Raw genomic sequence first — 13,165 nt, 5'->3', positions numbered from 1 at the left:
TGCCAAACATCTGTTCTGTCATGGAGCTGTGGCTCTTCCCTAACAGCTGGGGTCACTGTTCCAGGCTAGCGTTGGACATGGACTTGAGAGGCCAAAGAGCAAAACCCTGATCAGCCATGAAGATCACTGGGTGGCTTTGAACCAGTCCCTCTGTCTTAGCCAACTTCCCAGGGATGTCATGAAGATAAAATGCAATGATACATGTTCCACACTGAGCTTTTTGGAGAGTGGGAAGGTGTCAGGGCCTGGCTGGCTGATCAGGAGTGGTGGGAGGATTCAGCTGGAGAACCTACTAGGGACGCCCCAGAAGAGGAAGGCTCAGAGCCAAGGAAGTGGTGGTGGGACGCTGAGCAAGGTTAGAGGATGAAAGGGGGCAGAATGGTTGGATGCTGAACAAGCAACAGCCGAGAGAGAGAGAGAAGAAGAAGAAAGGGCAGAAAGGACTGAAAATGCAGGGCAAGCACTGAAGATGTGGGAGCTGAAGCTGCAGCAGACTCTCAGGAGTCTGCCGGTCCTACTCTATTCAGCTCCTCTCCTCCCTTGTCTCCAAGGGCATGAAAGGCTTTGCTTGTAGCAGAGCAAAGAGCTCAGAGGGCCCCTCCCCGATGGAGTTTCAGATGGCTGGGGAAACAGCTGGATGGGGAGGAGACTTGGGGGGAAGTAGGAGGCACAGATTGTCCGTTCTACCAACTGCTTTACCGGGGCCAGTCTTACCTGCAAGTTTCTCTGTTTGTATTCTGAATTAACTTTATTGCTCATCACTGAGTCTCCATGCTGACCTGCAGCTGAACCAGCCCTGACAGATGTAAATGTAAAATAAAGGACTGCTACCCAAGCCGCTTTTGTTGAATTGGTACATGAAGTTGAAAACACACTTGTGTAATGCATAACAAAGCTTTCTAGGTACACCTTTTAAAATATATGTGAGTGAGTGAGTGAGTGAGTGAGTGAGTGAGTGAGTGAGTGAGTCTGTGACATCACTGGCAGACAACTCCACTTTTTGGTACACCTGTTGCCTGAATTTGCAGTACTCCTTCTCTCTCTGTGTGTGTGTCCCTCCCTCCCTCTCCTCCTCTTTCTTTCTCCTGCTGGTGTCCAATTCAGGTGCTCTCAACTTTTTCTCCAGCTGAGTACTGACATATTTTATGTGCTTATATAGGAAAGACACACCTGGTTTCCATTGTCTCTCTGTGAGACAATGGCAAGTTTCTGAAGTTGAATCATCTGTCAGGACCCTTTGTGTTACATCATGTGAGGCTCCATAGTTACTTATTATCTGACGGCTGGCTGCTTTGTCTTTCAACAGATGCTATGCTTTTGGTAGCAGACAGATTAGAGGGACCATTCAACATTGAATCTGTTATGGATCCTATTGATGTCAAGATTTCTGAAGCCATCATGAACATGCAAGAAAACAGTGTACACGTGACAGCAAAGGTATCAGACACATTGTTGCTACTAAATGCCTCAGCTAGATAGCAACTCTACCATTGCTTCTTTAGAAATTTGGTTTTTCTTTCCTTAAATATCCAGATGACCACCATAACTGGCAGGAAAAAAGGGGGAGAAACTCCAGATGCTTGCCATATGATTTATTCTATGAAATGGGCTGGTAAAGTATAGAGTAAAACATGGCTATTAGAATCTATTACATTAGTTGCTTTGCTATCCCATTTCTTATGCATGTTATTGGTATATTTATAGTGTGTTCCTCCTCCCCGAGGAAGGATTTGTTCTGAAATGTGTTAGGCTTGGAGTAAGTGTTATTTTAAGCATCTGGAGCATTTTTCGCTATTTTTCCTGAAAGGTCTGGCCTGAAATCTGCTTTCCAGGCTTCTGAAGTCCTGTGCAAGGGCTGGAATGAAGGCATGAAGAGGCTTGAACTCTCAGTAGGTCTTGAGCAGGCAATCAAGGGATCTCAAGCAGGGATCCTGCCTGTGGTTTCCTTAAGAGCTGATAGCATGTGTTCCACTCCTGGGCTTTTCTTCAGCAGCATTCACCCGAATGTGCACAGATCTCCCCTAAACCCCAACACCATATCTCAGGATGTGTCCATTCCGCTCTCCTATCTACTTAGAAAAGCCCTACGGCTGCAGACAATGCAGCTTTGTTTTATCAATGCAGAAATTCCCATGTTACAGCTTTCCACATTGGCAAAACCTTTTCTGACAAGCTCGTTGCTAGCTAGAACTCAGACGGAGGTCATTCACGTCAGCCTGAATCAAAGGCCCTTAACATCTAATATGACATATGAATATGACAAATGGTTATTTATCTAGATCTGCATGCCTCCAGCCTGACCTGAATGGGGCTTTTCCAGGTCCAATCTAGATTTCTTATATGTTGACTACCTTTCAAAATATAACATGTGGAAAGTGATTAAACGAAGCATCCGCTGCACTCATTTTTAAAACCTTTCAGGAGCATGACATTATATTCTTCAGCCTCCAAATATGCTCTTTTATTCTGGCAGAGCTCTGTCTTTATTCTGACACATCACTAAGTAGAATCAATGAGATCAATTTCCTCCTTTTCATTTTTAACCCGATTGTCTCCCCCACTCCCCCACTCCCCCCATATTGAGGCTGCTGTCACACAATCCCCTTTGCAATATGTCCACTCCTTCTGCATTGTTTTCACCTTCAATTTATGTAGATTGTGTTGCTCATAATTCTTTGGTGCACAGTTGAATTCAAGAGATTTCAAGAGCTTCTTATCCAAATACAAGCCTTCTCCCATTGATCTAGCAGTGGCTTACTGCACAACTGTATAGCTTTTCTCAGTTTGGTGGGTCTCAGGAAACACACCAGGAAGGCTGGATGCAAATGCCTCTTCATCAAACACAAATAAGGCTTAAACAGCTCCCACTCCAGATGGGAGCTGGAGTGGTAGTGGCTAAGTTTTAAGATTTAAGATATCTTTATTGTCATTGTCCCCTTGCGGGAACAACGAAATTACTCGGTTGCTACATCCACTCAGATAAAGCATTCCGCACAATCCAAAATTACAAAACCTAATTAAAAACAGTAAATATACTACAAAATAACAAGTAAAATAAGATGACTTCAAAGTCCAGGCTTTCCATTTAAGGCCAAAATCGCTCTAGAGAAGAAACTGTTCCTGAGACGGCTCGTTCTTGCCTGCATTGTTCTAGATCTCCGTCCCAACGGCAGGAGCTCAAAGAAATGGTGACCAGGGTGTGTTGGATCTCTTGATATGTCTAGTGCTTTTCTATGGCACCTGGTGGTGTAGATTTGTTCTAAGGTGGAGAGTGAGCAGCCAATAAACAGAATTTAAACAGAATTCCTTTTAATTCCAAAAACAAGTTACACTCCTTTAAGAACATAACACCTGAAATAGAACACTTGCCAGTGCAGCCCATTCACACATTTGACTGCCAGGTAGCACAGCAACAGTATTAGAAAAATCAAGTGAATGGCCTAAGGAAGTCAGTGAATGTCCTGAGCAATTTGAGCCATAATTTCATGGGTTTTGATTTTTACCGCAAATGCTGCGCTTTCGTTGAAGTTGGGTTTTTTGCTCACCAAAAAAATAGGTAGCCAATGAGTAAAAGCAATGTTTTCAAGGCTGTTTGATAATAACGATGGAATGTACTTAGAGTCATGAACTCTCTAAGACTTACAATTTAAGACTTAAATGTACACACTTGAAGAAACTACCCACTCTTTGCGAGGATTTGTGCAGTTCCACGAAAGAAAGAAAGAAAGAAAGAAAGAAAGAAAGAAAGAAAGAGCCCAGAGAAGGTCTTGAAAGGAAGAACTGTATGATCCTTGAGATGGTCCATGCTCTGGTAATTTTTGTTCATGCTTTTGAGTAGCAGGTTGGAAAAAAAAATAGTCAAAAAACAAAGGTATTGATTAGTCTCACTGAAAACCAAAATAGAGCCACTCAAGTATTTTGAACTCAGACCTTCATATTGCATGTGTGAGGCATCTGTTTTGATACAGATGACACAACTTGAAATCCAGTTCATGTAACTTGGTGCTTAGACGTACAACACATCGAGTCAGTAACAAAAAAAAAATCTGCTTATTCAATTGTTGATGATGCTGTTGATCAGTCACTTTTACCAGGTCATCAAATTTATCCATGCGAAATTGAGACTCGAGAATAAGATGCTGCTAGATTCAGTTCTGAGCGAACCTTTCGAGTAACTTAGTATGGTTCTTCCAGGTCTTTCAAGGATGTGGACAGCCTAAACCAGCTCCAGCTTTAAGATCCTCCCGCTCTGTTCCGGATACCTTTAATACCCGCTTTCGACCCTATAATCCTGAGGAAAGACCAACAACAGCTGCTGGTACAAGTTTGGACAGGCTGGTAAGTAATAACTATGGTAAAGTGATCTCAATTGTTATGAAAAGGAAGGAATTTTATTTTGAAAGTTGACCTTCTCCACACCCTTAGATGCTCATACCTGTTACATGACACCATCAGATAAAAATGTGCAACAGTACAATGAACAGCTATTTTACTCTGAAAAGAAAGAATAGTAAAATAGTTGAATTATTTGGCCAGTGAAAAACTAACAATACTGGAAGTAACAATTATCTTTCCTGCAGACCACTAGAACAACAAAACTATGTGTCATGTGTGACCCTACAAAGCATTTCCCTTGGGAAAGCTTTTCTCTCCTTTTCCTTCAGAATGACTTATTCAATGGTAGGAAAAGTTTGTGTTAGTTGGGGAAGTTTTGTAGGCCAGAGACTTGAATATTGCTTACTCTTGCGGTTCAGTGAATCTACCTAAAATGTTAGAAAAACAACCTACCTCAGATCTTCATTTAAATCTTAAATGAAGGACATAAAAAGCTAAGTATGGACCTATAAAATAATTCTGACCTGTGTGTCTTCATGCACTATAGCCGTTTTCTAATTTTTACAAATTGCAAATCATTAAAAAATATAGGGAGGAAAGAATTTTGGTCAGCTAGAATTTAACAGATCATTTTCTCATCCCCCCCCCTTAATCTTGGTTATGTATGTGGCTTCACCATACATGGCCAAAGCAGCTGGCTAGTAACAACAAAACCTTGTTTGTATGATGTGAACAATTATCACCCTGCAAAACAAATGTTTTCTTAAAAACTAGGGATGTTTCAAAATTATGCTGAAGACTTGCCTGCTTGCTTACTCAACACTGTTCCTATAACCGGATGAATCTACTGAGCTCTAGCCTAACAGAATGTGAGAATGGCCTTTTGAGGAACACAAGTGCACTATAGCCATTTTCCATCCTTCCCCACATTGTCCTTTGCACTTCTGACTATGGGGGTGGACAGGAGAAGCACATGGGAGTATGGGTGCTCAGCCTTGCTTCCAGTGAGACAATAGCTGCATGTAGGGTGAGGAGAACCATCCTTCCGACACAAGTGCCATTGTTGCTTACCTGGATGGTGATGGATGGGCCAGGATGGCAGCAAGGTCCCATTGCTCGGTCCCTTCTCCTGCCAACCTAGCAGTTCGAAAGCACATCAAAGTGCAAGTAGATAAATAGGTACCGCTGCGGTGGGAAGGTTAACGGTGTTTCTGTGTGCTCTGATTTCTGTCACGGTGTTCTGTTGTGCCAGAAGCAGTTTAGTCCTGCTGGCCACATGACCCAGAAAGCTGACTGTGGACAAACGCTGGCTCCCTTGGCCTGAGAGCGAGATGAGCTCCGCAACTCCATAGTCACCTTTGACTAGACTTAACCGTCCAGGGGTCCTTTACCTTTACTTTTTTCTTCTGCCAGAAAGCTGAGAGATGGGAATCCAAGAGACTCTGTCTAGGGCAGGGGTCAGCAAACTTTTTCAGCAGGGGGCCGGTCCACTGTCCCTCAGACCTGGGGGGGGGACTATATTTTGAAAGAAAAAAATGTGAATGAATTCCTATGCCCCACAAATAACCCAGAGATGCATTTTAAATAAAAGGACACTTCTACTCATGTAAAAACACCAGGCAGGCCCCTCAAATAACCCAGAGATGCATCCTATATAATAAAGTGCAAGTGTCTCGGTTGTCGGGCAGCAACGCCTCTGAGCAGAATGCCCGCACTTTTCTAGCGCCCGTTTACTTAACGGGCTGAATGACACTAGTTTTAAATAAAAGAACACATTCTACTCATGTAAAAACATGCCGATTCCTGGACTGTCCGCGGGGAGGATTTAGAAGGCGATTGGGCCGCATCCGGCCCCCGGGCCTTAGTTTGGGAACCCCTGGTCTAGGAGATCTATGCTTATTTACTTGGAAGAAATACCCCCAGATAGTTCATTCCAGCCCTGCACAGAAAAGCAGCAGGGAAAAAAAGACTATAATAGCACTAGCAGAAGCCAGCAGATCAGGGGTGCTCAAACTGTGACCCTCCTGATGGTGTTCACTCCAGCTCCTGTCAGCCTCAGCCATCATGACCAATAGCCAGGGATTATGGGAGAGGCAGGCCAACAACCTCTGGAGAACAACAGTTTCCTCCCCAGATTTACTGGCTGATGCTATTAGCAAACCAGTCTCCATGATATGAACTCCAAATGGCAAATCTATGCTGCAGATTTAAAACATTCCCACAAATTTGCCATGCATTTCACTAGTCATGATATATTACTCCTAAGATGAAATGGCGAGAACAGCTTTTCAACGGAGAGATCCGTTTCTGTCCATGAGAAAATTGAATGCGCCCAAAACTGAAACAAGTAATCCTGAGCCTGTCAAATTAAAGTGCAATCACTTCAGCTCCCAATTAACTTTACAATACACTCATTTTTACAGCTCCTCTCATAATTAAATAAGCACTTATTGTTGTTAAGTGTCCATATGCATAATGCATCTTCGCTCGCTAAACTTTAATTTAGGAATTCACGTTTCAAACAAAACTTATTTCACAACTACATTAAACATATGAAACTGTGTTCTTGTTATCAATGCCTTCAACCTTTGGGAACGCTTCTTTTGTCCCCTCAGACAAAAAAAGAAAGTTTTTTGACAGACCCTGAAAGACACTCCCTTCTTCTCAAAAATGACTCTTTGAATGCAAAATATAAAAGTGATGCTGTTATGTGTGGTACATAAAAGCAGCTCTTGACTTTCATTGCGAAAGTCTGCATATTTTACCCCCTCTCTTTTTTTACTGTTTTCTAACTCTGCAGCCTATTCAAAGAGTTTCAACAGATAAAGCCTGCAATAACATTTTATTACAAATGTACAATTATGAAAGGGATTCATAACACTTACATGTCTTGGCTATCGGTATAAACTTACACTTTAAAAAAAAACAGAAGAAGCGTGTTGCTGGGGTTATCTCTTGTCACACACAATCGTAAGAGGTTTTGAGAACTAAAAAATATAGAATCCCAGAGGTGGAGAAGTCTTGAGGCCATCAAGTCCAAACTCCTGCTTAATGCAGAAAATTCAGTGCTAAAGCATCTAGTCTCTTCTGAGAGAGGAAAAGTGGGTTATGAATTTAATAAAATGAATGAATGAATAAATAAATCCCCAAGAGATGGCTGTCCAGCCTCTGGTTGAAGATCTCTAGATAATTTTTTGCTGCTGCTGCTGCTGCTACTACTACAACTACTGCTATTATTATAATGCCACCTTTCATTTCAAAAAGAAATACCAGGGTTATATTCACAAACAAATAAAACCAATAGTAAAATGACAATAATAAAACTAATTAGAAATACAGCTGCTGTAATTAAAATACATAGTAAAACGGCTACATTAAAGCATCCACAATTAACATATGTTGGATAAACAAGCCAATCAGGGAAATGCTTTCAAGAAATGTTTCCAAGAGCCGACGGAATGCCAATGCTGCTGGGGCTTCCGGTTTTTCATCAGGGAAGGGATTCCACAGCACTGGTGCTATCAGTGAAAAAGGCCCATCTATCTATCTATTACCTATCTGTCTACACATGCTCACACATATTCAAATTTGAATTTGTGAAAACAAGAAACCTCTTGGTCTTTTCCAAGACTTGCAACGATAACCGATGCAATAATGCCCATGATTAACACATAGGTGGCCACTGAGAACCCTTCTCCCTCCCTCTAATTGAGGACATTGCATTTTCAATTTGAGGTGGATAAATTAAATTAGAGTTACAAAATTTTGATTCTTAGTGTGGATTAGGAAGATTCTTAGAGTGGGGGGCCATGGCAAAATAATGATGATGTGGTTATAATACTGTTGAATACATCTGAAATCCTGGGCTTTCAAACCCAAATATATATAACCTTCCGGAATGTGTCTTTACTGGTACTACAGTGAAATAATGAACATCTGGCAGCTCTAATACAGAAGCCTAATCTTTCCAATCAACTTGGCAGAAAATGGGTAGAAGAATAAGCTGCCAGGTCCACAGGGTCTGACTTTTCAATTGGATAAATCTAGAAAAATTGAGCATCTGAATGTGCAGTTACAATCATACCGTAGTGCTAATTTCACCCCATGGAACTGACTTCAGGTGCCTATGGGTGCTTCTACATCAGAACTCAATACATTAAGAATGAGGAACCCATGGCAAAATGATGTTGTACTACAACTCCTATCAACCCTAATGGGACTTCAATCACCCCAATGGATGGGGCTGGGCTGGTAGGAATCGGCGTCCAAAAACATCTGGAGCGCCACCAATTCCCCACCTCATTGGGGCTGCATTGGGGCCAATGAGTTGGATCCACACATAGACTTAGAGGAGACTCACTGATTTTAGTGTAAATTAGTCCCATTGAGTTTAATGGTTCTACCCTTTGTTTTTTAAATAAAACTTCCTGGAGTCTTAATCAAGGGCAGAAAATGCAACTAGCACAGTAGTATTTATTTTACACAGCAAATTTCTTCTATTCATCCCCTGCCCCCTTTCATTTACAACCATAAATAAGATGTAAAATGATTTGCCATGTCCCCACCAGGGACATTTTCTTTAAAAAAGAAAAAGAAAAACCTTTAAAGATGGGTTTATTCTTCATTCTACAATAGGAATAGGTATTCTTAAATGTGAAAAATACTATTGTGTAGACCAAGTGCAATACTGTATCTTCTTTGTGTATTTTACCAGGTAGGAGTCAGCTTAACCACTGTAAATTCATAAGACAGGCTGACAAAATGGGGGATAAGTGACGGCTTGAAGCTGTGCTATTTACCAGCAGCTTGACTCCAGGATCATTTTAGAACAACTCATGTCTGTCTTTCCTAAGGATTTGCAGGAGCTATATTGGGCGGCTGGTCCTAGGTGTCTGAAAGGCAAGCAAATCTCAGCATAAATAAGGCAATCTGCTCTATGCATTCCCATTAACTTGCAGTGACAAATTTAGCATTGTGTGACTCTGCCAGATTCTTTTCTGCATTTTTGCAGAAACAGCAGGCAAATAACCAAGCTTCCCGCTTAGCCATATGCTACAGCTAATGGTTATTTCTCCCCCCACCCCACCCCACCCTCCCTGGGTAGCATATGAATGGGAAAGCCATGTGTCGCTATTCATCTTTATTTATTTATTTATTTATTTATTTTAGTTATCTATTTATAGAACTTGTAAACTGAGCCTTCATCCCAAAGTGGATTTCGGAGCAGTAGACATTTAAAATCTACAATAATAATAATACAAAGCCAACATTAAACATCAATATAATAAAAGTGAGAGGAATAAAACCAGTCAACCAGCTGAAAATATAATCATTTAAAATTAGGCAAATAAAAAGGTGCCAAAAGGAACACATTCCAAAGCTTGGATGCTACCATGGAGAAAGCCCTCTTTTCTGCTTATGTATAACACACTTCTCCAATAGCTGGAACAGGGGAAAGTGCCTCCTCTGGTTATCTTAATGTATGTCCAGCTTGATATGGGAGGAGGTGCTCCTTCAGATATTTGGGGCCCAAGCTCTTTAAGGCCAAAACCAGCACCTTGACATTGAACAGGAAGCAAGTATGGTTCCCTCAGAACTGATGTGATTTGGCTCCCTCAAGAAAAACCATCTGGAATTCTGTACAAGTTGAAGATTTCGAACTGTTTTTTCTATGGCAGCCCCACATATTGCACGTTATAATAATTCTACCTGGAGATTACCAGAGAATTGTTTACTGCAGCCAGGCTATCCTTATCCAGGAAAAGTCACCACTGACCAATGAAGCAAAGCTGGTCAAAGGTGCTGTGAGCCACTTGGGGTTCCAGTGACAATGTTGGATCAAGCTATTTATCTGCTCCTTTGCAGGAGGGCAACCCCATCCAGAAAAGTTAAGACAGCAGCTTTCCAGACCAGGAAACTATCGACCCACAGTGCTTGTTTCCTCAAGATTCAGCTTCAAATTATTGGTCCTCATCAAGTCCAGATAGTAATTCAGTCCTGTACCTCCATAGCCTCACCTGACTTTGATGACAAAGTGAAATGGGGTTAGGTGTCATCTAGATACGAAGGACACCTCCCTCCAAGTTTCTAAGGCACCTCACTCAACAACTTCATTTCAGGTTTTATTTAGCCGTCATGATCAAATGAGCAATCTTCTAGAATCCACAAACAATGTCATCTGTGCTTTCAAGACTTCAAGAATCAAGAAGCTCAAACGTCAAAGTCCCAGTAGTACCCACTTCCAAAACTTTCACAAATCACAGTGAATGGACCAAACCCTGAATCTCCCAGATTAATAATAATAATAATAATAATAATAATAATAATAATAATAATAATTTATTATTTATACCCCGCCCATCTGGCCGGGTTCCCCCAGCCACTCTGGGTGGCTTCCAACAAAATAGTAAAATACAGAAATCCAATATTTAGACATTTGATGCAGTTGGTCCCAGGGCGCAGTATAATCCAAAAAGCTGAACCTAAGCAAGTCCCGAACTGGTCCATAAATGAATGGGAGACCACTTGAGAATTCTAAGTCTGCCACTTTGCCCTTCATTGTGAAAGAAAGATGGGATATAAATGCCACACTAATGATTGTGATTTCATCTTTGAGTAGCAGCATAGGACAATCTGAACTGGTTCCAACTGGTGAGAAAGAAAGAGACAGACAGAGCGTTACCTGAAGCAGAACAAAACAACAAAACAATTGATTGCAACTAAGCCAGAATAGGACCAAAATAAACACAAGGGCTTTGGAAGAAAACTGCCTTTGAGGCCTCCCTGATAATATACGGCCAAATTGTTTTATATTGATTTATCATAACACACTCCAATACTGTACCAGGCAGCATGGAGTGGTTAAAATGAAGTGAGAGACACCCCTGCCGTCATCAAAGCATCAGTCTTTGTCAGAATGTCACCTTTTAAAGAGAAGAGAGAGTGCAAAATGGTCACCTGTTTTTATGGTGCACAAAAGTTCAGAAACCCTGATGTATCTTCACTGCAGTCTGAGTTCTAAAAGTCTCCTTATACAATAATTATCATCTCCTTATACATTTATTAATTCGCTGCCCCAATTTTACTTCCATTAAGGTCTTAAGCAGGAAGTGTCTGGTATTATTATTGTGGAAATGTGCCCCTTTCTGTTTAGCAGAAGAGGCTTTGATAACTTTGGCAGGAACCAGGGATGGGTGAGTGGCAGGACACAGAGATTAATGTCAGGAGGAGAGAAAAATTATGAATTCTGTTATTACATTCCTGAGAGTTTGTATTCTGAAGTTTTCAGCATTAGCCCTATAGAAAAGTTTAAACATGCACTCAATTAAAAATAAAACAAAATAAAAGCTAAATGTGATACAGAGGTGGTTTGGGGCTAATTGGATATGTGTATATTGTCAGCCATAATTAAATAAGTCCCATTCACAGTGGTTTGCCAATACTGATTCACTATCTTCTTTGCAGCTGTCTTCTCTCTATAACCTAACACTTTGTCTTGAATTCTTTTCTTTTCTTTTCTCTCTCTTTTGCTTCCCAGAGGACTATCTGGAGGACAATGCAACATGCTGTAAGCTCTGGTATTCTTATTCTTGACTTTCATATCCATTCACCTGTTTCTGATTTTGCTGTGCAAACTCCATCTAGTATCATCTGTGTCACGTTCCCTTGGCTTTCCTGCGAAATGAGTTCATTTCAAGTTTTCAGAAATCTCAGTGTTTGGAACAGGTGATTCAGGTTCTTTTCATCACCCCTCATTTCCCAGAGTGGTTTTCATCTAAGTCAGTGTTTCCCAAACTTCTAATGACTGAAATAATGTGTTGTTGTTGTTTTTTCTTCTGCCTTAAAATTCAAATGACATACAGCAGTCATACAGCAATACAGATTTCCTTTAGACTGCGTTATTACTCCTCTCCAGCACCAAACTAAATGCAGTGCCATTCAAACAATTGTGTTAATGGCTTTTAAAAAAAATAAACTGTGGACAAGGAGCCTCAGAATCTGATCGGGACTCTGGTGTGGGGAATAGGGGGGCTTTAACCCTTTGGCCACTGCAGTGGTTGCAAATCTCCCTGTGTGGAATTTCCTTTTTCCAAAGCCATTTGTGTAATTGCTCATCTCGTTTGGCCCTCAGGTGTCTCCATCCTCTGCATGAATCTGCCTTTGCTTCAATCCATTCTAATTGTTGCAGACTCTACTCTTTAAATGATCTGGAAAGGACTGCATGAAGTAAAACTTACTTTCAGCAAGGCCCCAGAGTAAAATTTCATATTTTAGGATAGTGGGTAGATAGTGCAATTGAAGAGATATAAAATTCAGTACACTTCAAAGGTACATGCCCCCCCCCAAGCTACATTTAATTTATTGTAAAAAGGAATAGAATCAACACGGTACTTATTTCACAATGGAATTTGTACCTTTGACTTGCATAGCTAGTGCACAAGCTCATTTGATTTATTGTTTGTAGCAAACGTTTCTCTGTTCGTATAACCAGTGTTTATTTCTGAGCTGGACAGGAAAAAATATAGGTCATGGTAAGAATGAAGTCTGAAATACAGGCAATTTATCACTTTCCATAAAGACTCAATCAGCGCATGCCAGAGCAAGATATTCTCACACATTTATTTATGTGTCACGTACTTATGCAAAGTGATTTCACAGCTCCTGTGCCACCTTTTCCTGTTTTATCAAGGGTTGTGGAATAGAATCTATCCATCTCATAGTTTGGGCGCCACCCAGGAAAACATAGTATATCCTCTGGTTAGGCTTATGAAGTCAACTTTCATAACAGGAACATCCAAGGGGGAAATATGGCAGTGCTTAATTTCAACAA

The 13,165-nt window shown here is 41.0% G+C and overlaps 1 protein-coding gene across 1 annotated transcript in view; it reads left to right on the top strand.

The window, feature by feature from the left end:
- GPC6 (glypican 6) overlaps positions 1-13,165 on the top strand; it is a 710,861-nt gene that overhangs the window by 662,116 nt on the left and 35,580 nt on the right. The window contains exons 5-6 of the mRNA XM_035116478.2: positions 1,307-1,437; positions 4,195-4,338. Coding sequence (XP_034972369.1) covers positions 1,307-1,437; positions 4,195-4,338 — 275 coding nt within the window. The remainder of the gene's footprint in view (positions 1-1,306; positions 1,438-4,194; positions 4,339-13,165) is intronic.

The sequence above is a fragment of the Zootoca vivipara genome, chromosome 4, assembly GCF_963506605.1.
Source record: "Zootoca vivipara chromosome 4, rZooViv1.1, whole genome shotgun sequence".
Taxonomy (NCBI): Eukaryota; Metazoa; Chordata; class Lepidosauria; order Squamata; family Lacertidae; genus Zootoca; species Zootoca vivipara.
This window is presented reverse-complemented; position numbering and strand designations above follow the sequence as displayed.